Genomic DNA, 24,400 nt, shown 5'->3' with positions numbered 1-24,400 from the left:
AAAATTGCTTTTCTGTGATTTTATTTATGTTTTGGGATATTTTAGTTTGTTTTACTCTCTGTGTTTTATTATGTTTTTAGTTTTATCTCAAATATGTTGTTTACTATTGCTAAGCACTTTGTAACAGTTTAAAGATGCTACATAAATAGTTTAGTATTGACTAATACGTGGATATGCTGTAACTGATTATGTTTGTACTTTACTATGATAACTGCATACAAAACCTAAAATATCAGATTATTAATCAATCATGCAAAGTCTAAATGTAACAGAAAAACAAGATTTAAAATCCATACATAGGCCTATACATTACATTATACTTGTTTATAGTACTGTTTGTTTGTGCACTATATTTTATATTCTATTGTACGTTTTCTACTTTGCACTGTGTTGATTGTTGTTGATTGTTTAATAACCGGTTCTGGTTCTGGTTCTGGTTCTGGTTCTGATATGCTGGACATGAAGTTGCAGTAGCTTCATTATCTTGTGTGGCTCGCAGGTCACCGCTAGGGGGCAGCAGAGACTCTCAGATGCGTCTTGTCAGCCGGATTTGTCAACAGGAAGAAGAACAGCAGGAAACGTCAGCAAACAGAAATGGTGAGAGAGATAAGCTGCTTAAACTTAAACAAATGGATTCATGGCGGCTCTTTGAAGCTATAAAGAAGCTTTCCCAGCCAGCGCATAGTCAACGTTACTAGCGTTAGCTTATCTTCACGGTTATGACTATGATGTTAGACACGTTCATGTTAGCGCACAACGTAAGCTTGGTAACGTTAACGTCAGTTAGCGTTAAAGCGATTCTATTTAACGTTAGCCTTTCGTCTCCGGTTTAGTGTAACGTTTCCGGCAGTTTAATACTGACTTGCACGTGTACGTTACAAAGCCTGTAAACAGCTAACAGCTACTAAAGACGATTCTTTCAACTCTTAAACAGCTTTTCCACAAATGTTCCTGCAATCATTTGTGGAAACTGATAGGTTTGAATGAAATGGTTTGATTTTTACACGCCGAATTTACAATGCGCCATTATCTATTCATAAACCAAATGTATCTGATGTTGTGCGACATGGATCTATATAAACCAACGGTTATTGGTAGATATTTGAATGCAGTCCGGTCCAGTATGAGCGCTGTCAGACCAGCTCTCAGTAAAGACAGGACTGGATCTGGATCTGGACTTCTACATAGAGAGCGATGAACATTTTTAGATGGGGTTACTTGTTTTAATGGGCAGTTATTTTGGTAGATATAATGCAATTACTAATGTGCTATTTCATAGATTCCTGCTCAATTCTCAACACAATTCCAATGAATTGACCATGTAGCACCTTCATTAAATGGCATGTTTGCTGTGAACTTGAACGGTGTTTTGTTGTCCATTCTGGCACCAGATTAGGACATCATGGTGAAGGGATACAGATGTTTTTTAGTCCACCTGCCCTGACACTTTTCAAACAGAAGCAGATGATGTTTCTAAGCCCTTGATTCCTCTACTCTGTGACACGGAGTTCTTCCTCACGCTTTGCTTGTACGAGGAGGAACCGGTCCAGCTAAGGGCCAGAGGTCTGGAGGAGTACTCAGCCTGTGTGTCCTCTGTGGGATATCATAAAGAGAAAACAACTCCAGCTGCAACAATTAGTCAACTAAATGATTAGTCGATGGACAAAATACATTTTAACTCTTCATTAAAGTAATTATTCTCTGTTTTACGTCATATCAAATTCAATATGTTTGGGGTTTGGACTGACAAAACAAGACATTTGCAACTTTGAGAAACTAGGATGAACATTTTTCACGATCCTGACATTTTTTAGAACAAACGATGGATCTTAAAAATAGTCTGAAGATTAATCGACAATGAAATAAATCGTTGGCTGCAGCCCTAAAGACCATTACTCCAAATTCATTGAAGTTGATCTGGGTCGTCATTCGGTTGGGATTGGGGTCATGAGTGCGAGAATGCTTTCTGCTCAGTTGGTTACTTTCTATTTTCAGGCTACAGGAGTGGATCAAGCTGTTGGCATGAGTCTTGTTGTCTTCAGCCTCCTGCTGTTTACATACTACTCTGTCTGGGTCATCATCCTGGTAGGTTCTGTTTGTGTCCCTACAATCCCAGTCAGAGACCCTCATTTCAACAGAAGCCTTGTGTTTCACACCTTTAACCATGTTTATCAAACAACCTGTTGCTTGTTCCCTTGAAGACATTGTTCAGTCAAAATCACTTTAGCAACCCCTGCAGTTATATTTCATTTTCACAAAAGTATCAAATTAAAGAAAACTTTGAAAATGACACCAATGATGTGCTATTTGGTCCTCCTCCAGCCTTTCGTGGACAGTGATCACGTACTGCACAAGTATTTCCTTCCTCGAGAGTACTCAGTGATTGTGCCTGGCATTGCAGCAGTAATACTGCTGCTCTGTATCGGTGAGTAGACTGTCTGCATTCTAAAAACACAGCACACTCCACAGACGCCCTCTCAAGCTCTACATATACAATGAACGATGTGTGACGATGTGTGTCTGTCTCTGTTGAAGTCAAAACTGCTCTCATCTCCACAGGGGCCTTCACTGCAGTTATCATGTGGAAGAACCGCAAGCCAAAGAAAGTGGACTAACGTCAGGATGGAGTGACTGCTGTGGACTTCTGTGTGAGAAAACAGCCTCCATGCTGAACCCTCTCTGGTGGCGCTGCAAGCAAAATCACACCTCCATTCTCCAAAGATCGCTGCTGAACAGCTGGCGTTCATGCTTCCAAAATGATCTGTGTTAAAAAGAAAGTTCCTGATATTTATTTCATATTTCCAGATCGGTTTGAGTCGATAAGTAAGCTTTAAAGCTTCTATGTGTCCAATTTGAAAAGCTGCCACTTCGGTGCCCCAGAGTGTTCATTAAAAACACAACAAAGTGAAAATAACAGTTCTTTTCTTTGTAAAAAAATGGATATAGACTGAACATCTTTTCAAAGCTCACTGCTACTATTCCTGCTCCGTGGTGTCTCGATCAGTCGCTGTGTTCTCTCCTCTAGTGGGCAGCAGACAGTGTGAACAGGAATTCATTAGCTGAAGATTCATCTCAATGTCATATTTAATAGACCTGGAGGATTTCATTGGGATCCAGGAGATAAACCCTCTGACCAATCACTGCAAAGACATAGTTAAGCAACACGAGCCGTCAGAAACACTTCCAGGTTTAAACCAACAAAACCCTTTTAAGGCTGATTAAGTCGACTTAAGACACTCACTAACCCAGTAACAGGAAGGCTTTAAATGACTCCTCACTCAGGAGGTGAAATATGTGTCACTGTGTGGAAAGTGTCAGAATTACGACTTAATTGAAAGCAGCATGGATCTTAAACTCTGTAAATATTGACAATGTGTCCATTTTTGTAGTGTGAAAGTGAATGATGTTGATTGTAAATAGTTTTGGATGCAAACCAGAATTTTGTCCAACACACACCTACAGTCAGACTGGTAATGGGGTCAATGGTCCCTTTTCTTAGTTCAATAAAATGTTGATGCTGAGAAATGTGTTGCGTTTTTTACAATTGTCTTTTTAATCATCATATGTTCAGTACAGTACAGTACAGACCCCCTAGGGGTCGCGGACCCCCTGTTGAAGACCTCTGTTCTAGCCATTATAAACAGTGTATTTTTCTGCGATTCTTTTCAAAACAGCTGGTGGGTTTTGGGGTCCAGAGGGTTAAACCTACAGCCACGCTCTCAATTACATCCTTTTCATCAAAAATGGGTCTTCTTCTGATTATATACTTACATATATATAAAACTTGTGTTTCTGTTTCATTTCTGGGTTAGGACACAAAGTTGTTTGCAACGAGATGTTATAAGTCACATGCTTCCTGTTTCATCACTGCATCAGTGGTTATGCTGATAGTGCAGTGGGGTCAGTCAGTGACAATGTGTGGGTGTGACCGCAGGGTGACCGCTCCATGTCGTCACACTAACATGTGACACACGCACGCACGCACACACACACACACACACGCAGAGAGTCCATTGACCTCCTCTCTGCGTCCACGAGCCACACTAAGGCAAGTAAATATGCAACATTTAATGAGTAGCTTACTAGTTAATTCGGAGCTTTAATAATGATTTTTGCATGTTGGCATTGGCATGTCTTTCATTTTTCACATCACTGACAAGACAGTTTAACATTGAACAGCATTGCGATGCATCTTTTTATAAATAATCCTTTTGTTTGTTTTGTTTTAGTTTTTGTAGCTCAGAACATTCTCTGATATTCGGTCCACATGTTGGCTGATGTGTCACAATGTGCATGTCATCAAACAGCCAGATTTTTGCATTGTGTTAAAGTTAGATTTGTTGTAATATATATCTATAGTAAATATGTAAATAGTAAACTATTAAGTAAGTCAAACAGTCAAACAGTCATGCAAATGGCACATTTGATCAAAATATGACATAATAATGTATTGGCAAATGTGTGATATCATGTTCAAACTTCTTTTTATTGGTATTTTCGATTATACAAAAGGTATTCATCTTGACATTTGGACACATGGTAAATACAAGCCAATTTTTGATTAACATATTTTAAACTAGATCAGATTGTGTCTCGCACAGAAAGGTTGAAGAATGGATTAGTGAAATAGTGGAGTCAGTTCATCTGAGATGTCATCACCTAAATCCAATACCCAGCCAACACTGGGGTTATTCCATGTGGGGGAGCGTATTTTCTGTACCATGTGATACACTTTAGAGTTTAACATTTCATTTGTTAGATGGATTGAGATTAAGAATGACATGTGGTTTACCAGAGAATGGGGTAGGATGAGAAATGTTTTGATGCAAAACTGCGATCCTGGAAGTAATGAAAGTAGTGTTTTTTTATATTGTAGTTCAAGCACATGACCTGAACATGTCGTCATCAAGGCAGTAACAGAGACCAATCCACAACTATAACTGGCTTTGAGTGATACATACAATTGCGAGGGTGGAAACAGATTGTTCAGGATTGTAATTCTGTGGTTGATCAGAAAAGTCCCTCTCTATGAAGGCAAATCAATGTCAAAATCCACAAGAACAAATGAGATCCATGCGCGCGTGTAGAGGTCCCGCGCGTGAAAATCAAACAGCCGCGCAAATACGTAGATATTACTTGTAGGAGCGCTTTCACATCACTCCGCGCAGAATATCTCTACTCACGCGAGAAACATTAAAGCCTGCGAGGAGAAAACCATGCTCTGAGCGCGAGGGGCATCCCCTAGTGCGCGACTACTATCACTGATCTTCTGCTCGCGAGTCTTTCGAGGATTTTGACATTGATTTGCCTTCATACCTCTCTATCTGCAAATGTGGTGGTATATAGATTGTGAGTCTGTAATGTAAGCCATCATATTTTTCCATGTTATGTCAGTTCTGCTTGGAATGTTCTTGACCCTGGCAATCATATTTTCAGCTGTCTCTGTCATGAGTTTGAGCCATTTTGTGAGCGCAGGGTATGTGGGCTCTTCCAGTTGTGCAGAATGAGCCTTGCTGCCACAGTGACACCTGTTAATGACAGCCGGGTCTCTGCTCTGGTAAGGCCTGGTGGCACCTTTTGTCTGCTAGTAAACATAATTGTGGGGATTTTGGTAAAGGCTGTTTGAGCCCCCCTTCTAGATTGAGAAGAGATAGATAATAAACCTACATTTCCTTAAGGCAACGTGGTTGAGGAAGGTCCTCAGCCTCCTACCTTTGTTATGCTGCCACTCATTATTACAAGCCCCTCTCAGTTGATGCCACGCCCCCCACACAAGATCAAGGCCATAAATCTGAAAGTGAAAAAAGATTTGAAACCGAAAATCGTCTTTTATGCCTTCCTGGAGGCTCCAATCAGCTGGGCTAGTGGGAGGGTCGTCACAATTGGAATCGACGCTCCCAAGATATTAGAAACTTGGGGGGTCATCGACAGCTGTGGGAATGGCCCGTATGCTACCAAGACAGTGACAGGATGGGTTGTTAATAGTCCACTGAGTGGAAACAGTGATTTCCTCAGCTACAGTGAACAGGATCTCTGTGTGCAAACTGAAAAAAATGATGACCAATCAGTACAATCATGAATTTAATGAAGAAACCATGTAGCGCTCAGGAGTACTTTAGGATGGGAAATATTTTTTGGAGTTGCCCTTCAGGAACCAAGAGGTCTATCTGCCCAATAACTTTACTGTGGCCAGACAAAGGATTCAGGGTTTGAGAAAAAGGTTTCTTAACAACAAGCGTTTGCACCCAGGAGTATGCAGGGTACATGAACAATCTCATCAGTAAAGCCTGTGCAAATATCTCAGCACCTACTGCATTGTGGGAAAGGGAAGGTGTGGTACATCGCCCACCATGGTGTCCACCATGCGAGGAAGGGATCACTTTGTGTGGTGTTTGACTGTGGAGCCACATTTCAAGGAGCATCGTTGAACAGTAAACTCTTGCAGGGTCCTAACCTCACAAGCTCACTCCTTGGAGTTCTTTCTCTCTTCAGACAGGAAGCCGTTGTATTCATGGGGGACATTCAAGCCCTGTTCCACCAGGTGAATGTGGCTGAAGAGGACAGAGATTTTCTTTGTTTTCTCTGGTGGCCAGATGGAGACTTCACTAAGGACCTAGTTGAGTATAGAATGACTGTGCACCTGTTTGGCGCTGTGTCATCGGCCAGTTGTACTAGCTATGCATTGAAGAAAAATGCTGATGATAGCCAATCTAAGTTTGCGACTGAAGTGTTACAATCTGTCTAGCACAATTCATATGTAAAAGACTGAAGAACTCAACCACTGAAGGAGAAGCTATCTCATCGCTCTGTGTCGGAAGGAGGGGGGCTTCAACTTGGAGAAATGTTTCAGCAGTAGTCGTGTTGTTTTGCAATCAAAGGACCAAGGACTTGAAGGAGTTGGATTTTGACCGATACAAACTTCTAGTGGAAAGAGCTTTGGGTCTGCAGTGGTGTGTGGAGACTGACTCTTTCAGATTCAAGATGGAGTTAAAACAGTCTCTCACCAGACATGGTATGCTGTCTGGTGCTCAGTGTACGATCCTCTGGGGTTTCTGGCACCAGTCACTTTGCTGGCCAAAATGATGCAGCAAGAACTCTGTAGGAGAGTTGGTGGCTGGGATGATACTTTATCACACCAATGGAAAAAGTGGTTGGAGGATTTGGATCGGCTGGCTGCATTTAATGTGGACAGGTGCATCAAGCCATTGGACTTTGGAGAGGTCAGACATGCGAATGTGGGTACGGAACTGTAACATAGATCCGGATGGTAAATATGGAAAAACACACACGCGCCTTCAGTGACACCACTGAAGGCTGTAACTTTTCCCCGACTCAAGTTATCAGCGACCGTCCTTGCAGTCAGAGTGGCCTCAATGTTAAAGGCAGAGTTGAATTTCCAGTTGGAGGATTCAGTGTTTTGGATTGACAGCTCTGCAGTGCTGAAGTACCTCAACAATGAAGACAGGCGCTTTCACACATTTGTGGCCAACATAATCTTGACCATCAGAGAAACGTCTGAGCCCTCACAGTGGAGACATGTCAGTTCCAAAGACAATCCAGCTGACGATGCGTCGAGGAGAACAAAGGCCTCAGACTTTCTGTAGAATAGCAGGTGGCTTGAATGTCCTGCATTTCATGAGGAGGACTGGCCTAAAACTGTGTTGGAAGTCTTATTAGAGTCGGATGACTGTATATGTATGTATATGTATTTCCTGATTCAACACAGCTGACAGTCTCGTGGGGAGGGGAGGGGGGAGCTGCGCTCATGTGATTGGTTGAAAATGAGGCTGACATCTGATTGGCTACAGACAGGTCTATGTTGAAAAAAACGCATTTGTGAATCCTGCGGGGTCAGGGGAGTCTCAAAAATCCGTAAATGAATGTGTAGCGATTTGCAAATGAATGCAGTGCGATCCACAAATAAATACATACAAATCCACAAACAAATACATACAAATGCAGAAATATATTTGTGATTTTTTTTTTTACATTTATATAAATCGTAATTTATTTATTTGTGCATTGGAATGTATTTGTGAATTGTTCTGCGTGCATTTGTAAATCGAATATATTTGTAAATCCTTCTGTGTGCATTTGTAAATCGAATATATTTGTGAATTGTTCTGTGTGCATTTGTGAATCTTTCTGTTTGCATTTGTGAGTCTATCTGTGTGCATTTGCAATTATTGAGACTGATCTGACCCCATACTTTACTGCCAGAAAAAAACTCTAGACGCTCAACCTCAGCCACATTTTGTGTTGAACTCATGCTGTTTTTGTTTTAGAACTGTAATGTAACACCCTCTGCCTCTCTGAACTACTCTCTTAAAGATGTGTTCAAACCCCAGCAGCCTGGACACTCAAGCGGACATCAAACATGGTCACTGCTTTTGTTTCACGGTGAAGCAAAGTGAAAGCTGGGAGTGTTGCTAGTAACGGAGAGAAGGGCATAAAAGGTGCTTGAAGCTTGTTGCTATGGGATTACCCAATAGCATATCTGGCCAATTTACAAAAGAGGTTACGACAAAATATGGTTCCTCTAGTTGTTCGTCAACATAAAAGATCTGGAATCCCTCTAAATGTCTCTCTCTTTTTTATTTTATTTATTTATTTAATCGATTTTCTGGCCGACAAATAAATATATAATTCCTCAAGTTGTTCGCCCTTATAAGTCAACAGAAAAGATATAGAATCCCTCTAAATGTCTTTTTCAGACTTTTTAATTAGTACTTCAGGTACTAAAGTGTTATTTTTATTTCCCTTTTTAGTTACGGCGACTAGAGCATTCTAGTTACGACGGCTAGAGCATTGTAGAATTATGTAAGTCTCCCTCAGACTTTTTAATTAGTACTTCTGGTACTAAAGTGTTATTTTCATCTAAATTTTGTTTAGAGTACTTAACGGTTAGGCTGTACGGGCCAAAGTTCTTATGATCATATTACCTGCAATGATTTTGGATTCCCTGAATCCCAGGTTCCCTGTAATGATATTCCAACCTGCTCGGTTCACAAAAAAGGACTCGTCACTCCGTCTCCTCCTCAGCAGAATCCTGGCCTCTCAATTTGCCAAACTATTCTCGTGTGAGGATAGGGCGGAGGGCTTCCTCCGAGAGTCCTAAACTCTCCTGTGCACAGATTCAGGTTCAAAGCTGGAGAGAAGTGGAGATATTGAGCTCCGGCGTTCGAAGGACCATTATGTTTGGAAAAATTCACTCAAGCCGTGGTAACAATCATTAAACAGGACATTTATTCTTTGCAAAGAAGGAGCCAGAGTTCATTCACATACAGTATACATGGATCAAGGCTGCTCGGAGATCTGTCTCTGAGCAGCCTTGTATATTTATACCAAGTAAACAATAGTGTCACAGGCAATACGTCACGAAAGCATAACACACACAAATTGCCTTCAGCATATTCTAAGTATCTGGACACTTTAACAATTCGTTCTAGTACAAAGGTCACTTTTATAATCAGAAGACGCCATGAAGTATTGACACTGTCTACAACTTTATTTAACATTACAAGCAGTGCTGAGTGTTCTTTAAACAGCTGTGGCGCTTAATGTCAGAGGAACAAGGACAGGGTCCCATAAAAACGATCTCATAAGGACACCAGACTTTATAAGCCCACATTATAATTAGTCATTTAGATTTTGATTCTAACAGTTGCAGAAATAATAAAAGATACAAGTTGGACATGCATCATATCAAGACTTTAAATGCACCTCTTAGTGTAACAGAGACTGCTCTTAATGCACACAGGGCCAAATTAGTTCAACATCCCTTTATTATTATTATTATCTTGTGTTCCCTTGAAAACCACAATGGTTGAAGGACCAGTTCACTCCGATCAGATTTGTGGGATTGAGTCAAAGTAAGCTACCGTGTGTGTGTGTTGATGGTAATTGTCACTAACTGGGCCGCACGACCATGACAAAAGAGTGACAACCAAGCAAATGAACAAGTTATTTATTTACCTAATGGCAACATAAGTGGTAAGCTTAAGCTAACAGTGGCATGTGGAGTCAGTAAGTTCAGCAGTGTAGGTGAGCGCATGAGTGGAAAGTGTGTGCAATGTTGTATGGTGTAGAAACAAACCATAATGTCAACCAAAAACCAAATGGGTGTCTCAGGAAGAAGAGAGGGGCCAACTGAGACCAAAGAGGGTTTTAACTGAGTGCACTGGTACACAGGGCCCATGTGTTGCCAGTGTTGCTGATGAGCTCAGGTGTTTCCACTCCGCTGATGACCCTCCGCCACGCCCACCTCCAATACCTGCAGGGAAAGCAGCCACACAGACAGGTCGTCACAGTAATAAAGAAACATCTGACCCATTGCAACAGTGAGGCTCATTGATTTTGCAGGACCAGTTTGTAAATGCATTCATTGTTAGATTTGGATTTTATGAGACTTGTTGATGGTAAGAAAAAAAATGGAATATCACCAGCCTTAACCTTTAAAAAAATGTTTTTGGTCAGTTACCTTTAACACCTTTTATGTACTGTACATGTTTATCAATTGTTGAGCAAATATGTTTTTAACATTGTTTACTACATTTTACATTTGCACCACTGTAGTAGTCCACCATTGCCCTCTTTGTCTTTGGCACCATGTTCATTTACTGTCTACACTACTTTAATGTGCATGCACACTAATTAATGCGAGATAGTTTTTCTCTAATGTAGACATACATGTGTTATAATGAAGAGATGTGGTGATTGGAGGGCCAGTATCATCCCATTACCACAGCACAGCTCATGAAAGTACTATTCCTTTGTGTTGGTTTCTATAGCTACCCTGTTAGAGACTCAACTGACAGTCAGCTGTCTTTTGTGTTTGTCACTGGCCTCTCTGGCCTCCACTTACTCTTTGAGTTCTTTTTGCTGGAGCTTTAAAAACCTCCTCTGCGTTTAGAGTGCAGTGGGTAGAGTTAGGGTACAGCAGTCATACGTTTGGGATTTGTGTATTTTTTTTTTTTTTATATCCAAGATGGAGAGGTCAACAGTTGCAGGTGGCCTGGGAATGTCTGGTCACCGTCAGCACTCCGGCACGGTGAAGAGGAGGCTGTGGGGAGGTTTGAGGCAGCAGTGGAAGCTTCTGGGCTTGTTTGAGATTGATCAGCAGCATGAGTTCTACAGCCTGACCTGCATGATGAAGGAGGGATTGGCAGCAGCCACCCAAAACAACATGAACAATGCACCTACAGTGAGTACGGGTCAGCAGAGGCACCATTTCCATCACCTACACATATGCAATATTTAAAATCTACCCACTTAGTATTCAAATGGAAGTATAGTATTAAGAGTTGTAATATTACAGGCAGGGCTTTACTTTAACTGTAATAGGGTATCAGTCATTGTGCATTAAAACTAGATTGCAAGGTTGCAAGTAAAACTGCATAAATGAAAAACAAATAAGCTTTGATGAATTCCCCTACTTTTATGTGGATGTCCAATCAGTAAAAAGGGTTTTGTCTCTCCGGCTCTCTCTCACTTTAATTGTTTCATAATAAAAGTTATTGAGGGAAATATCAGATCATGAAAACACAAATCTTTCTATGAATGAAGGAAGTTGTTTGTGGTCCTTGTTGTTCAGACTACAATGAACATCTATTTAAACCAGACGGTGAATCAGAAAACTAATCAAATATAAAGCTTGAGTTTAATCTGTGATCCGTCTTCACTGTTTATATGTTGAAAAAAATCGTATCAGTCCGATCGGCTGCAGCGTCCAATCACATAACTGATGAACAATGAGGGGGCGTGTCGGCCGTTAAAACACTTCCTGGAAGTCTGCTCTCGTGGTTCCTCAGAGATCCCTCCTCTCTCCTCTCTCCTCCCTCCTCTCTCCTAAATAAGAGCTTTGGGACGGCCGTCAATATGATGCAGCAGAACAACTTCCGGTTCAAGCGAGGGGCGAGGAAACGACAATTAAGAGACTTGGGATGTACCCATAGAAAACAATAGATCCGGGTGTTTTGACTGGGGCCTCTGGGAGTCTGGTGCTCTATGGATTTAGCGCCATAGAGTTACAGCATTATATTGATGAACAGTAGAGCTGCATTCACATGCTCTGACTGTCATAAAAACAGACATTTTGCTGAAACGTGCTGAAACATTTTATTCATGTTGCACAGCAGTGGAACGTTTCAAATCGAGTCAGCACACTGAGCACAGATGCTGCGAGACATCTGCCTTTTGAACACGTCCCCTGCATCGCGCACAGTCTCCAGCGTTCTGTCACAGTATCTCTGCAGAAAAGGCCAAATGCAGAGAAGTTGTGGGCCACTTTAAACACAGTCCAGCAAGTGCTGCAGAATTAGAACAACACCTTATTTGTTTAAAGTGTTTGCAAACCAAATGTTATTGCACTTTTGTTCGTATAGCAGTACTTTTAAAATAAAAGTGTGCAATACACTACTTTTGAATTCATTATTGAATTTTGCGCATTACGCAAAAAAAGCATCCTCTCCAGCCTTGTCAAAAAGCCAGAGGACCAGAAGGGCCATCCTGGTTCATTTATTGAAAGCATGTCAGACAACTCGGCTGGTGCAAAAACAATAAAGTGATTTTATAATTATTATAGTATTATTATATTTTAAATAGGTGTTATGTGTCCTCTCCTTTAGGGCATAGTCATTATCAAGAGTGAATCAATCAATTGTAACAGTTTTTAGATTTCTGTGGCATCTGTGAAAATGTACAAATACCACAGCTGAAAGGCATCCTAAACAAAGCCTTAACCCAGAGAGTGTTATGCAGTGTCCACCCTGCTGCTGCTGAATGAACGGTCACAGTCCAACATCCGTGGACTGCCCTGTGTGGCGCTGCTTCACCCTAATCCCAGTCAAACAGACTGCTGACTCAGCTGGCAGATGTATGACTGTCCTGTCTGTTGTGTTGTATCTGCAGAGCCCCCCAAAAACACAACACACACCTTCTACCTAGAACATACAGTGGCTTGAGATATATTCTTTACCCTTGAGTGAACACATCATTGATCAAATGCTTTAGCCATCAATTTACACTCATTGCCTGATAATAATAATAATTACAGATATTTCCTTTCAAACCGTTTATTCAGTGTTTTATCCCAACTCTCAAGGATCCTGCTGCTGAGAAGCATACACATTTCATGTAAGAATAATGAAGTTAAGATCGCTATTTTATATTATTTCTTCACCACTTCCTTTACCTCACTTGCTTCCCTCTTATTGCCTTGTTAAATGCACTCCAGACAAGATGTTCCTTAGAGAGGTGTATTGACAGTAGTCAAACAAGCAAGTGTGTGGTTCTGAAACAGATATACATGAAATAATAATGAGTAAAAACCTCTATATAAAGCAGTGGTGGGCCGTCAGGGCCAGCTAAGCCTTCTCTGCTGGCCTAAACAGAATCGCAAAGTTAGATCTATTTTATAATTTTTCACAAATACACTACATGTATTATAATATTTTTGCCATTATCTTATTTTCTCATTGCACACTCCTGTCTTCCTCAGTTGCTCTGCTTCCAGCACAGCTTGTTTTAAGGAGAGCTTTTATCCATGAGCTTATGTTAAATGTGTAACATTTACTAATTATTGAATGTATACTAATTAGTCATTAGATTTTCCCCAACATATTCATGAATGTATTTTCTTCTAACGTGATTTATATATTTATATTCATTAATGTATTTTTTTCTAATCTTCCTCTGGTATATGCTTGCATCACAGACTATATAAGCATTTCTTGCATACGTTCATTCTAGTGCCTTCACTTTAATTTTGAAATATTCTTCTTTCCAGGTTACCTGTTGTGCTCTGCGTCTCGTTTTAAAGGAAAAAACTAAAAAGGGATTTCCAAAAACGAAATTTGGCTGTTATTTGACTTTGTTTCTTTCGTTTTTGAATTGAGCTCTGTTTTCACTCTTTGTCACCCCTCATTTACCTGAGTAAGTTCACCTGATCACACCTGAGTCCACGTGTGTCCTGTTCTTCTACAGCAGTGGTTCTCAAACTCTTTCTGTCACATTTTTCTTTGGAGGAAGAAAAATGTTCACGCCCCAACAAAAATGTAACAAAATGGTCCATGTTGAACTATTATTGAAATAACATTTTGTGACTCCTCCATCTGTGCTTTTTCTAATAATAGAATAAAGAAAATTGCAATCACTTTCAAGTAAACCAGATTGCTCCATCAGACAAAAACAAAAACAATGTTCAATCCCTTTGTTAGAACAATGCAAATGAAGTTCTATCTGTGCAAAAAATAACTAATATTTGGAAAAAATTAGCTTATTGTGGCTGCAATTAACCTGTTTTGCACTGAATATCTTTTCAAGATAATAACAATAACGTGCAACCTGTGAAAAACTAAACAAAACAAGTTCAAACAGCTTCTGATGGGGCACGGCGACATCACTTGGACAAACCACATGCAGACCATAATAGTCTAACCGGTAGAAATAATAATGGCTTAATAATTGTTTAAGTTTGTTTATGATTCTGATTACATTTGCCAACAAGTATTCTTCATGGTTGCTTGTTGAATCATAGCTTTTTGAATTAGATTTTTTTTATCAGTATCCATGATATATATTTATATATATATATATTATTGTTAAGCTTACATAATTAGGCCTTCTTATTCTCAATGACATATTTCCTCTTGTTCCCACTTTAGAATGAACTGTCAGATGATGATTACAGATTAGAGACCACTCGGATTCATAAGGTAGGTGGATGTGTCTCAGTAACTAACAGGACTCAAATTTGTTATTGTGTGGAATGCTTCCACCTGCATATTTAGTTGTTTGTGTGTGTGTGTGTGTGTGTGTGTGTGTGTGTATGTGTGTGTCTGTAGGACTTTACAATGAAGACATTTGCAGGCCCTGTGTTTGCCAGCCTGCGTAGCTCTTTAGGAATGACTGAGCAGGAATATCAGCAGTCGCTCTGCTCTGAACACTGCTACCTCCAGTTCATCAGCAACTCCAAGAGCAAGGCAGACTTCTTCCTGACGTGAGTCACCACAGACCTATTTACCTAGCCTCCAACCCTGAATATATCTCTAACCATAACTCTAAACCTGACACCTTGCACAGGAATAACTCAATGACAGAGGTGTACTTTGGTGTGCAACAGCTGCTTCTATTATCTCACAGTGTAAGAAAGCAAGTTGTTGCAACTCATAGCTGAATGACCAATGTAATGACTACCTCCAATATTTTGTTTGGAATTGGTTAAGCTAAGATAAAATATAGAATCAAAATAACAACACTTTATTTAAGGGTCCAAGTGTGGCTTCTTGTTACTGAGAGGATAGAAATCTATTTCCTCTGTGCCTTTGGACTTCTAGAAATGATAAGCGCTTCTTCTTGAAGACCCAGAACAAAAGGGAAATCAAATTCTTTCTGGCCAACCTGAAGATCTACATGGAACATCTGAAGAAGTTCCCCCATTCATTGCTGGTCAAGTTCCTAGGTACACACACACACACACACACACACACACACACACACACACACACACACACACACACACACACACACACACACACACACACACACACACACACACACACACACACACACACACACACACACACACACACACACACACACACACACACACACACACACACACACACACACACACACACACACACACACACACACACACACACACACACACACACACACACACACACACACAAAATAATAAACTGTGTTTGGCCCAGATATCTAACCAAAGCAGAGCACTAGGAAATACTAACTGAAATGGCAGTTCAGTGCTAAATGTGCATGAAAGTTTTAAAGTTTAGCAACCAGTAGTAGGTGGTAGCAGCTGCTGAAAGGGAGATCACAGGACCTCACACACAGGAGCTCTGACCTGGAGCCCACAGCCTTGTTCTGGTTTTAGCAGAGGTGACAGCTGATCCACAAAAAAAAACAGGTCAAGTAGCAAATACACGTTAAGCTTAAAAAGTCTAGAATGTGATGACTTGGTGCACTTGGTTAAAAACGTATGGATCAAAACAACCAGGATCTAGAAGTGTAGCATAACATGTGGCTTAAAACTGGATAAAAATGTCAATTTGTGATAGTGATACTGACAAGCACACACAACGCCAACGCATGAGCGTTGACTTGATTCAAGAATAGCTACAGTTACAATTATTTCTTAAAATAAATGATCCCATCGCAACCCACCCTCTTCTGGTTCAAATCTCTAGATCATTACTCAATTGTACTGTGAAAATAAGACACCAAAAATTAAACAGGCAACATCTTTCAAAAACTGTCGGAAAATAAACATCAAGATCAGACACGCACCAGTATCGTCCTGCCTTGTTCTAAAAATAGTTGAACACAGTGAACTGATGGAAAGCCCAAACCGGTTTCATACAGTGATACTGCCAGACATAGCTGAAATTATTGGATGCATGTCCACCACTTGTATATGGGAATTCCACCTGGCTCATAACTTGGTAATGTTATTAAAACTCTTTGATATGTTGCGTCAGAATGTCTTTCTTTCCAATTTCCAGCTTTCCCCAATGACGTGTGTTGACTTGTGTGAACATGAATCTCTGTACAGGTCAACACAGACTAAAACTTCCAGTTTACTTGCTGTACTGTAGTAGTGGCCAAGTGGTAGTAGTAGTGTTACTTTGTCAGTCGGTAAGTACGATTTTGAATGCCGATCTTCTACTTGCAACAGTGCATGTTTACATATACATGGATACTGTTTAAGTAAAGGATCTAAATACTTCTTCTACCACTGTTTTACCAAAGCTTTGGCAGTTACAGTAAATGCTAAATTGAGCCCTCTCAGCATTGACATCAATACATCCAGAGATGGGCAGTATTTCTATTACTTGTATTTGAAATACGTATTTCAATTACTTTTGAGTATTTTGTAATTTGTATTTGATAGGGCCGATTAAAAATCTAACGTAATTTGTAACAAAATACTTTAGAGTGGAGTAATTTTGTATTTAAAATACTCAAAATACTTTCTCCACGTTTAAAAAAACAGTTCACGAGTTCAGTCTTCAGATCTTCAAGTTCAACGGATTGTCTGTCAAGTTAAATATTGTATCTGAGTGTGACAGATGTCAACTAGCTTGATGTATAACTTATGCTGGGTCTGGCTACATAGCCTATTATTGTATATACATGGTGATGGTTATAATATCAAACTAGCGATGCTAATGCTAATGACGCTAGCATGCTGTCTAGGCTAGTGCATAGCCAGTGTTTAGCAAGTTAGCTTATCAGTGGAGTAGCTAGCTATAGGAAGAGGGAGATTGGGAGCTTGTATGTCATATGTGATGAATATTTTCTTGTTGATACAAAACAAAGTTTATGGGCTAAGTCCCATTAATAAAAATATATATATACATACATAATCAATGTGTATATATATATTGTTGCTGTCTTTCAATAGCTTTGCTAAGTTACACTGACATTCTGTGACTGTTCTTCCTTGTTGTGGGGTTCACCAGAGCTTTGTGTACATTATATAAACCTGAATGCTCTGCTATACCACATTGTGAGAAAACGGAAAATCCAGAAAAAAGTATTTCCTATATTTTAAATACAAAATGCATGTATTTTGTTACATTTTCAGGCACCAGTATTTTGTATTTTGTATTTTGTTGTAATACATTTATTTGGGGGTATTTTGTATCAAAATACATTTTGATGTATTTTTGCCCATCTCTGAATACATCTCATTAAACTGTTGAACATTTAAGCTGTTGTGGAAATATAAACTCAACAATAATACTGATGTTGATCCAGATTTCTAGTGCCTTTAAGCTCACTGAGCTGGTTAAAGACACATTCACTATTTTGGTTCACTCTCACTGTTATTTCAACATCATTTCCAGCAGCAACAGGCAGCTGTGAAACACTACCCTCCCAGCATCAAATGTCAGACACAGTTGGAGACTAGATAGGAAACCTAGTGGAGCATTCAGCAGCTTATGAGTCAGATGTTTTTTCAGGAGTTGATGGAGACCAAACCAGAGCTAAAAGAGAGAGAACAATGGACTCATTCATCGAGCAGCCAGAAACATGAATATAATGAATACTAATGTTACTCTGTCTCTGCTGGATGTATAAGGATAACAAATGTTATAATTTAACAATATTTCAGATAATATATTGCATTGGACTGAGTTATTTCTCACTGTTTTTTTTAAGGTGTTCACAGGATCAAAATCACACACAGACGGAAGGTACAGATCAAAATGTGTTACTGTTCTAGCATGAAAATAAATGGATGTTACAAAGTGTAATAAAACATGTTTCCTTTTTTCACATGTCCTTTGCAGAAATACTTCATTGTTATGCAAAGTGTGTTCTATCCTGATGATCGAATCAATTCCAGGTAAGCTTGATCTGCTTGCCCCCACAGTATTACTGTGTTAACAGCACAGAAACAGACAGTGCAGCCTCCTTGTGTTATTTGATGTGTGTTTTGTGTTGCAGGTACGACATTAAGGGCTGTGAGGTGAGTCGGTGGACAGAGCCAGCACCAGAGGGAAGCCAGATCATTGTGGTTCTCAAAGACCTCAACTTTGAAGGCCAGTACGTCATCTTGGGTAAGGAAAAGCAATGGGATGTTTGTGTGCTGGGATTCATAAGAAGCTGTGTAGTAGTAGGGGAAGCATAATTGAATCCCCTTCATGCCAATCACTATATCGTTTCCAACAAGAAAATGCATCTATCTTAGATGAACCGTCCATCCATATATAAAACATGCTGCACACGTTTGCTGTGTATTTCTGTGTAGCCATGTTTGAGTTGTAGTGTTATGTGGTGTGTTTGTGTGCAGACCGGCAGCGTGCCTGGCTTTTGCGGCAGGTAGAGATCGACACGCACTTCCTCCGGAGGCTCAATGTGTTGGACTACAGTCTCCTCCTGGCCCATCAGCCCTTACACCACGATGAACGCCACCAGAGTCTCTCCTTTGCTACTCTCATCATGAGAACCAAAAAGTCAGTGTCTTTAAGTCGTTTATTTTGACATTTCATGACTGGGTTTCCCAACATTTTGTCACCCTGCTTTTGTGGTTTGGCGGTCCATTCTGTAGGGACTAACATTACAGAGGGATGTGGGAAATGAAATGTTTCCTGTTCTCCTCAGTAATTTAACTCATTGTTCTGTGTGGTATTTTAACTATGTTAAAATTACAGGATGTGGTCTGTAATAGACATGTACTGTACATTCAGCAGGACAAAGACAAAAGCTTCCCCAGGGCGGCATCAAAGGGAAGGCTTTGCGGGAAAGATGCGAGGCAAAGATACTGAGTGAGGTGAATTGGTCTGAGCTGTGGACCATAGAAAAGGGTAGTGAAAGAAGACAGCTTTGTTAGACTGACTAAACGTGCTGTGAAAGAGAAACTGCAACTTAACATTGCTATGTACTTTTGTAGTTTTTTTTTGTAATTCTGTGGTTTAACAGTGGCATGAAACCATACTTGCTGTAAATGCTAATAAACAGATTAACATGTGACAGCAGTATAGATCAAAGGGTCTTACACAGCTTAAAGTGTGAGACACAAAGAGGTTTAAGTGGAGAAACCAAAGAATCTGGACCAGATCCCACTAAATAAATGCAGTCTGTAGCCTGAGGTCACATAACTGTCACAGCTCTGCCCCTTCTCTCCTGTCTTTTTATTTCTCACTCACCTCACTTACCTATCAACTCATTCAGTGCACCTGTCTGCCTCCCTCATCATCAGCCTAACTCCCTTCACCTGCCTCTGTTCACTAATCAAGCACTCCCTCCTCATCAGCGCAACGCCCCTCACCTGTTTAAGCCACTTTATAAACACCTGCCTCTCAGTCACCCACTGCCAGGTCATTTTCATGCCTACCCGCCTGTTTGGCTCGTTCCTGGTCCGTTTGTGCTGGACTTTTCCCCTCGTCTCTTATCTTGTCCGTGGATTCCCTGTTGTGTCCTGTAAGTTTCCTGTTTGATTTAAATATTCATTACAATCCTGGTTCACTCTACTTCTGGTCTGGTCTGCGTTTGAGTCCTCCATCATTCCCCGTAACAGAATGATCTGGCCCGAAATGGACTCAGCAGGCCACCGTTTGGAGTGTCGTCTCTCTGAGTGGTATGAACAGGTTATGGGAACCCGCCTTACCTTTGGAGGGCCTCGGAATGTCCAGAAGGCAAACCGTGACTTGTGGGACACAGCGGACCAACGCTTTTCCCGTGAGTGAAATGAACAGTTTGCGGGGACCCGTCTGGCCTTGGGAGGTCCTCTGAGTGTCCAGAAGGCACACCGTGACCAGATGGGCTGCCCTTTCAACCCTCGTAGGAGGCAGAGGCAGAGGAAGGGTCAGACTCCCGTTCCCGGGCCGCAGCGATTTCCCGTTCCCGATTTCCCGTTCCCGATTTCCCTGTGTCCTGTCGGCGGTCCGGCCGACTCCAGCTCCCCGTGTCCTGTCCGGCGGTCCTCTTTAGTTACTCCTCTAACATATTTCTGAAGGAAGATTTTCTTTGCAGTGATAATACTTTTCCTCTCAATTAGCCTACTGTCTGAAAGGACAACTTCCAATGATTAAACTTGAGTGTATCCCCACTAAAGATTGTAGGCTCTGGAATGGCTAGACTATTTGCTAATATAGCCTCAGCCAGGACGAGCTCTCCCGTTTTGAAGCGCACTTCTTGGAGCCATATCTCTTAGTGGTTGTGGGTGCTGATACGTAGGGTTACCCTGATTAATTGCTTGTTCAACCATAGGCAGTTTAGACTTATGTAGTGTAAGTCCTTGGTCTGGATAGAACTCATTTTCATCATAGACTTGAAGCCTTGCTCTGGCTGCCCTCAGCCTTTTTACCTCCTCCAAACCCTCAAGCTCTCTTTTCAAGTCTTCTGCAGACGTTTTTCTCGCAGCATTCTCTTCTTGCTGTTTCTTTAAGAGAGCAGCCTCTAGTCTTTCCTTTTCTATCCTGTGTTCAGTCACTTTCCTTGCTCCTTGAAGACGGCGACTTCATGCAGCTGCTTTTTGGTCTGCAACTATCAGCTTGTCCTCAACTAGTAGTTTCTGTTTGTGGCACTCTTGCTCAGCCATAAACTTCAGTACATCTTCCGTGGCTGCATACAATCTCGGGGCTCATTTCGTGAGCTGGTCTGTCAATCCTTCGCTATTCATCAAAGACAATATTCAGGTCAGATAATTCCCTTTGAATAGTGCTGATATGTTGTTGTCTGATGTTTCTGAGATCCTGTTTTGTTAGATTTTTTTTGCCACCTTAGATAAAACTTTCCAGCAATCATAAATACTGTTAAAGTAAAGTAGCACTTGAGAGATGGGGCTGCTGTGCTCCGCACCGAAAGGGACCAGCTAAAGTGGTTCAGGCATCTGATCAGGATCCTCCTGGGTGACTCCCTTTTTAGAGGTATTGCAGGTATGGCCAACTGGTAAGAGGCCCCGGGGTTGACCCAGAACACGCTGTAGGGATTAGCTCATCAGGCCTGGGGACGGCAAGGGGTTTCCCAGGAAGAGCTGGAAAATGCTGCCGGGAAGTGGGACGTCTGGAATACCTTGCTTAGCCTGCTGCCTCCAAAACCCCACCCCGGATAAGAGGGAGAGAATGGATAGTCATACAGCCAAAATAATTCATGGTCTGTTTTTGTTCTTTTGGGAATGAAGCTAAAAAACATTTCTCAAATTGAAAATGTGTGCCTTTGTTTTGGAAATCATACTACATCTTAATTGTTGTAATTTGATTTGCCAAATCACATCAGATTAAGTACATCCTAGTTACTTTTTCCTCCTCCTGACATTAGGACATCTACCTCTCGATACACACGCTTAGAATCCTTTACAACAAATATGTAATGTCAATGAGGCTACATGGAGTAATTGCTGTCACTCACACCTTTTTATCTCCCCTGTGACTTTCTTATTTTAGATCTGTGAATCCAGGCTCCACCCCTATCCACGCAGGCATAGCTCCTGTCCCTGGGGCAATTCTAGAAGATGACTCCACCTTAAATTTGGATCAATTACAAGCAAGAGTTTCATCGGGTGTTGGCACTATTCAAACATGCCCAGAGCATTCAGGGCCAGGCAGTGACGCAGCTGATCTTCCAGGCTTCAGGGCTCAAAACAGACGTTTACTGCCAAACCTAAAGAATCCTCTGCACGTCATTGATGGGCCTGAGCAGCGCTACTTCATCGGCATCATTGACATTTTCACAGTTTACAGTTGTAGGAAGAGGCTGGAGCATTTGTGGAAGAGGCTGAGACATCCAGGCCGGTCCTTCTCTACCGTCAGCCCACAAACTTACTGCTTCAGACTATGTCACTGGGTACAGGACCATACCAAGTAGACCTTGGGTGAATGGTGAAGACTTACTGCCAACTCTCGCTAAATTTTCCACATGCCCAAAACACATTTCTTTTATCCTGGTCTCCTAAAAACTACGTTCTCGTACAACAAAATGCATTGTCATTTACATTTTGAGGGAAACAGATGGGTGCAAAAACACGGGACTTTCACCCAGTAGACCGCTGCCGTTGTCCCATGCAAAATGAAAAGTTGACTTATTTTAATGTTATGTTGAATGTTTAACGTTACGCATGTAACTTAAGTTACATAACAAACAATTCCTCTTTTTAGCCAAACCATGATCTTTTACTAAAACTAACCAAGTAGTTTTGTTGTGTTTTTTTTCACAGCGTTAACCAATTGTTTAAAACTGTGATCATAATGAGGGAGTTTAGTTGTATGGGAACATAATTTTTAAGAGACCATGGTTTATTTGTATCTCATGTCGACATTTTGAGAACAGAAAAATATTTTCTCCAGGCACCTACATTTTATTTTGTACAGAAATGATGATCGCACAATACCTTAAGAAAACGATTCCATGTGCAACAGACATGTACTAAATAGCCCCTTTTGTAAAACAGCTAAATATACAAGACAAACTGGAGATGTGTTTATAGTGGCTTCCCATCAGTCACTTTGTTGCTGCTATGTCAGCTAACTTTAGCTGACACGCACCTTGGGCTTAATGCACAACCCAACGATGTCCAGTCTTTACATTTGCTGTTTGCCATTCCATTATTACCTGCAGACACTATAGCAACGGTCACAAACTGTGTGCCTCCCCAGCAGCAACACCCCAGGCTGCATTCCTTTGCTGTATAAATGCAGTCCCATTAGAAGTACTTGCCACCCAGTGTGCAAAAGATGTATTTCAGCTAATTAAACACTAAGGAAAATAAGTAAATAAATTACCATGTTAAAACCCAATTTGTGTCCAACTGTCAAAGTCCAGTAAATTGTATTTATAGAGCCCAAACATCACAAATGTACCTCAGATGGCTTTACAATCTGTACAACACAAGACATTGCTGCCATTTTAAACCCCCGATTCAGATAAGTAAAAATATCTGATACAATAGATGTCAGACCAGACCAACATAATAGTATTGCAACGTAGACGATCCATACCACAAAAAATACATGGAATGTAAACATATAAAAAGATGTGTAATCTCGCTCCTTAACTTCTGAAGTACCGATAGCAGAACCATTAATTACTGACCTCATCAATATTCAGGATTTTCACTCATTTGCAACAGATTCCCGTTCAGAACCAAGTTTCGGGGGCATCCCCACACACTAGTCAAACTAATGCCTAATTTATAGTTCTGTGGAAAAGCTTGCACAGAGCATTGGCAGAGCTGCAGATATGGTTTGCGGAGCTTTCATGGTAAAATGGTAAATGTACTTGTACTTGTATAGAGCTTTCCTAGTCTTCTGACCACTCACAAGTACTTTAACCAGTGGCGGGCCGTGCATTTTACACCTGGGCCTTCTGTGCTGTCCTACTACACTTGAGCCATCTCCTAAGAAGCTCATTATGACGCCACAGTTATGGTTATTAATTGTTTCTCGGGGTGTAACAAATGCAAGTATTCGTAATAAACCGTTCGGTACGAGGCTTACGAACCGAACAATACGTTTGAATAATACTAGTGCATTTGGAAAATGCAGAAGCTTAAATTGTAGGAAATATGTTTTCGGTTGACTGTGCTCACGTAACAGACAACGGACTGTGTGACCTCTGAACCCGGAACAATAACAAAAAACAGCTGAGACCCCGCACTGTGTTCAGGGAGGCTAAGCTAACTAGCTTAGCGGGGAAACAACAGCCCGAATGGATTCAATTGTCCAGACAATAACCCCGTGCATGATGGGATGCTTCATAATTAATGGACAATGCATATAGTCCAACTCAATGTAATTAACACAATGACAAACTCACAAGAACCAGTCACATATATTTATAACAGCGGTGGGCCGTCAGGGCCTGCAAAGCCTTCTCTGCTGGCCTAAACAGAATCACAAAGTTATAGCTATTTTATAATTAAATAATTTTT

At 40.9% G+C, this 24,400-nt stretch overlaps 2 protein-coding genes across 2 annotated transcripts; both read left to right on the top strand.

The window, feature by feature from the left end:
- The first annotated feature begins 557 nt into the window (after positions 1-557).
- Positions 558-3,519, top strand: dpm2 (dolichyl-phosphate mannosyltransferase subunit 2, regulatory). Its single transcript, XM_079178676.1, has 4 exons — positions 558-597; positions 1,996-2,085; positions 2,323-2,425; positions 2,560-3,519. The coding sequence occupies exons 1-4, from the start codon at positions 595-597 to the stop codon at positions 2,613-2,615; spliced, it is 252 nt and encodes an 83-aa protein (XP_079034802.1). The 5' UTR covers positions 558-594; the 3' UTR covers positions 2,616-3,519.
- Positions 3,520-11,020: 7,501 nt separating this feature from the next.
- On the top strand, positions 11,021-22,434 carry pip5kl1 (phosphatidylinositol-4-phosphate 5-kinase-like 1; the record flags this gene model as incomplete). Its single annotated transcript, XM_079179088.1, has 9 exons — positions 11,021-11,203; positions 14,664-14,714; positions 14,844-14,998; positions 15,336-15,460; positions 18,190-18,224; positions 18,321-18,376; positions 18,478-18,590; positions 18,824-18,986; positions 21,918-22,434. The coding sequence occupies 9 exons, from the start codon at positions 11,021-11,023 to the stop codon at positions 22,336-22,338; spliced, it is 1,302 nt and encodes a 433-aa protein (XP_079035214.1). The 3' UTR covers positions 22,339-22,434.
- Between the last annotated feature and the right edge of the window lie 1,966 nt (positions 22,435-24,400).

The sequence above is a fragment of the Pholis gunnellus genome (genome assembly GCF_910591455.1).
Source record: "Pholis gunnellus genome assembly, chromosome: 18".
In the NCBI taxonomy this organism is placed as follows: domain Eukaryota; kingdom Metazoa; phylum Chordata; class Actinopteri; order Perciformes; family Pholidae; genus Pholis; species Pholis gunnellus.
This window is presented reverse-complemented; position numbering and strand designations above follow the sequence as displayed.

Bases quoted from the DNA above. Each gene is read 5' to 3' on its own strand.
- dpm2 (XM_079178676.1), top strand. The intron at 2,086-2,322 runs GTAGGTTCTGTT...GTCCTCCTCCAG, and splicing joins CTGTCTGGGTCATCATCCTG to CCTTTCGTGGACAGTGATCA. The intron at 2,426-2,559 runs GTGAGTAGACTG...TCATCTCCACAG, and splicing joins AATACTGCTGCTCTGTATCG to GGGCCTTCACTGCAGTTATC.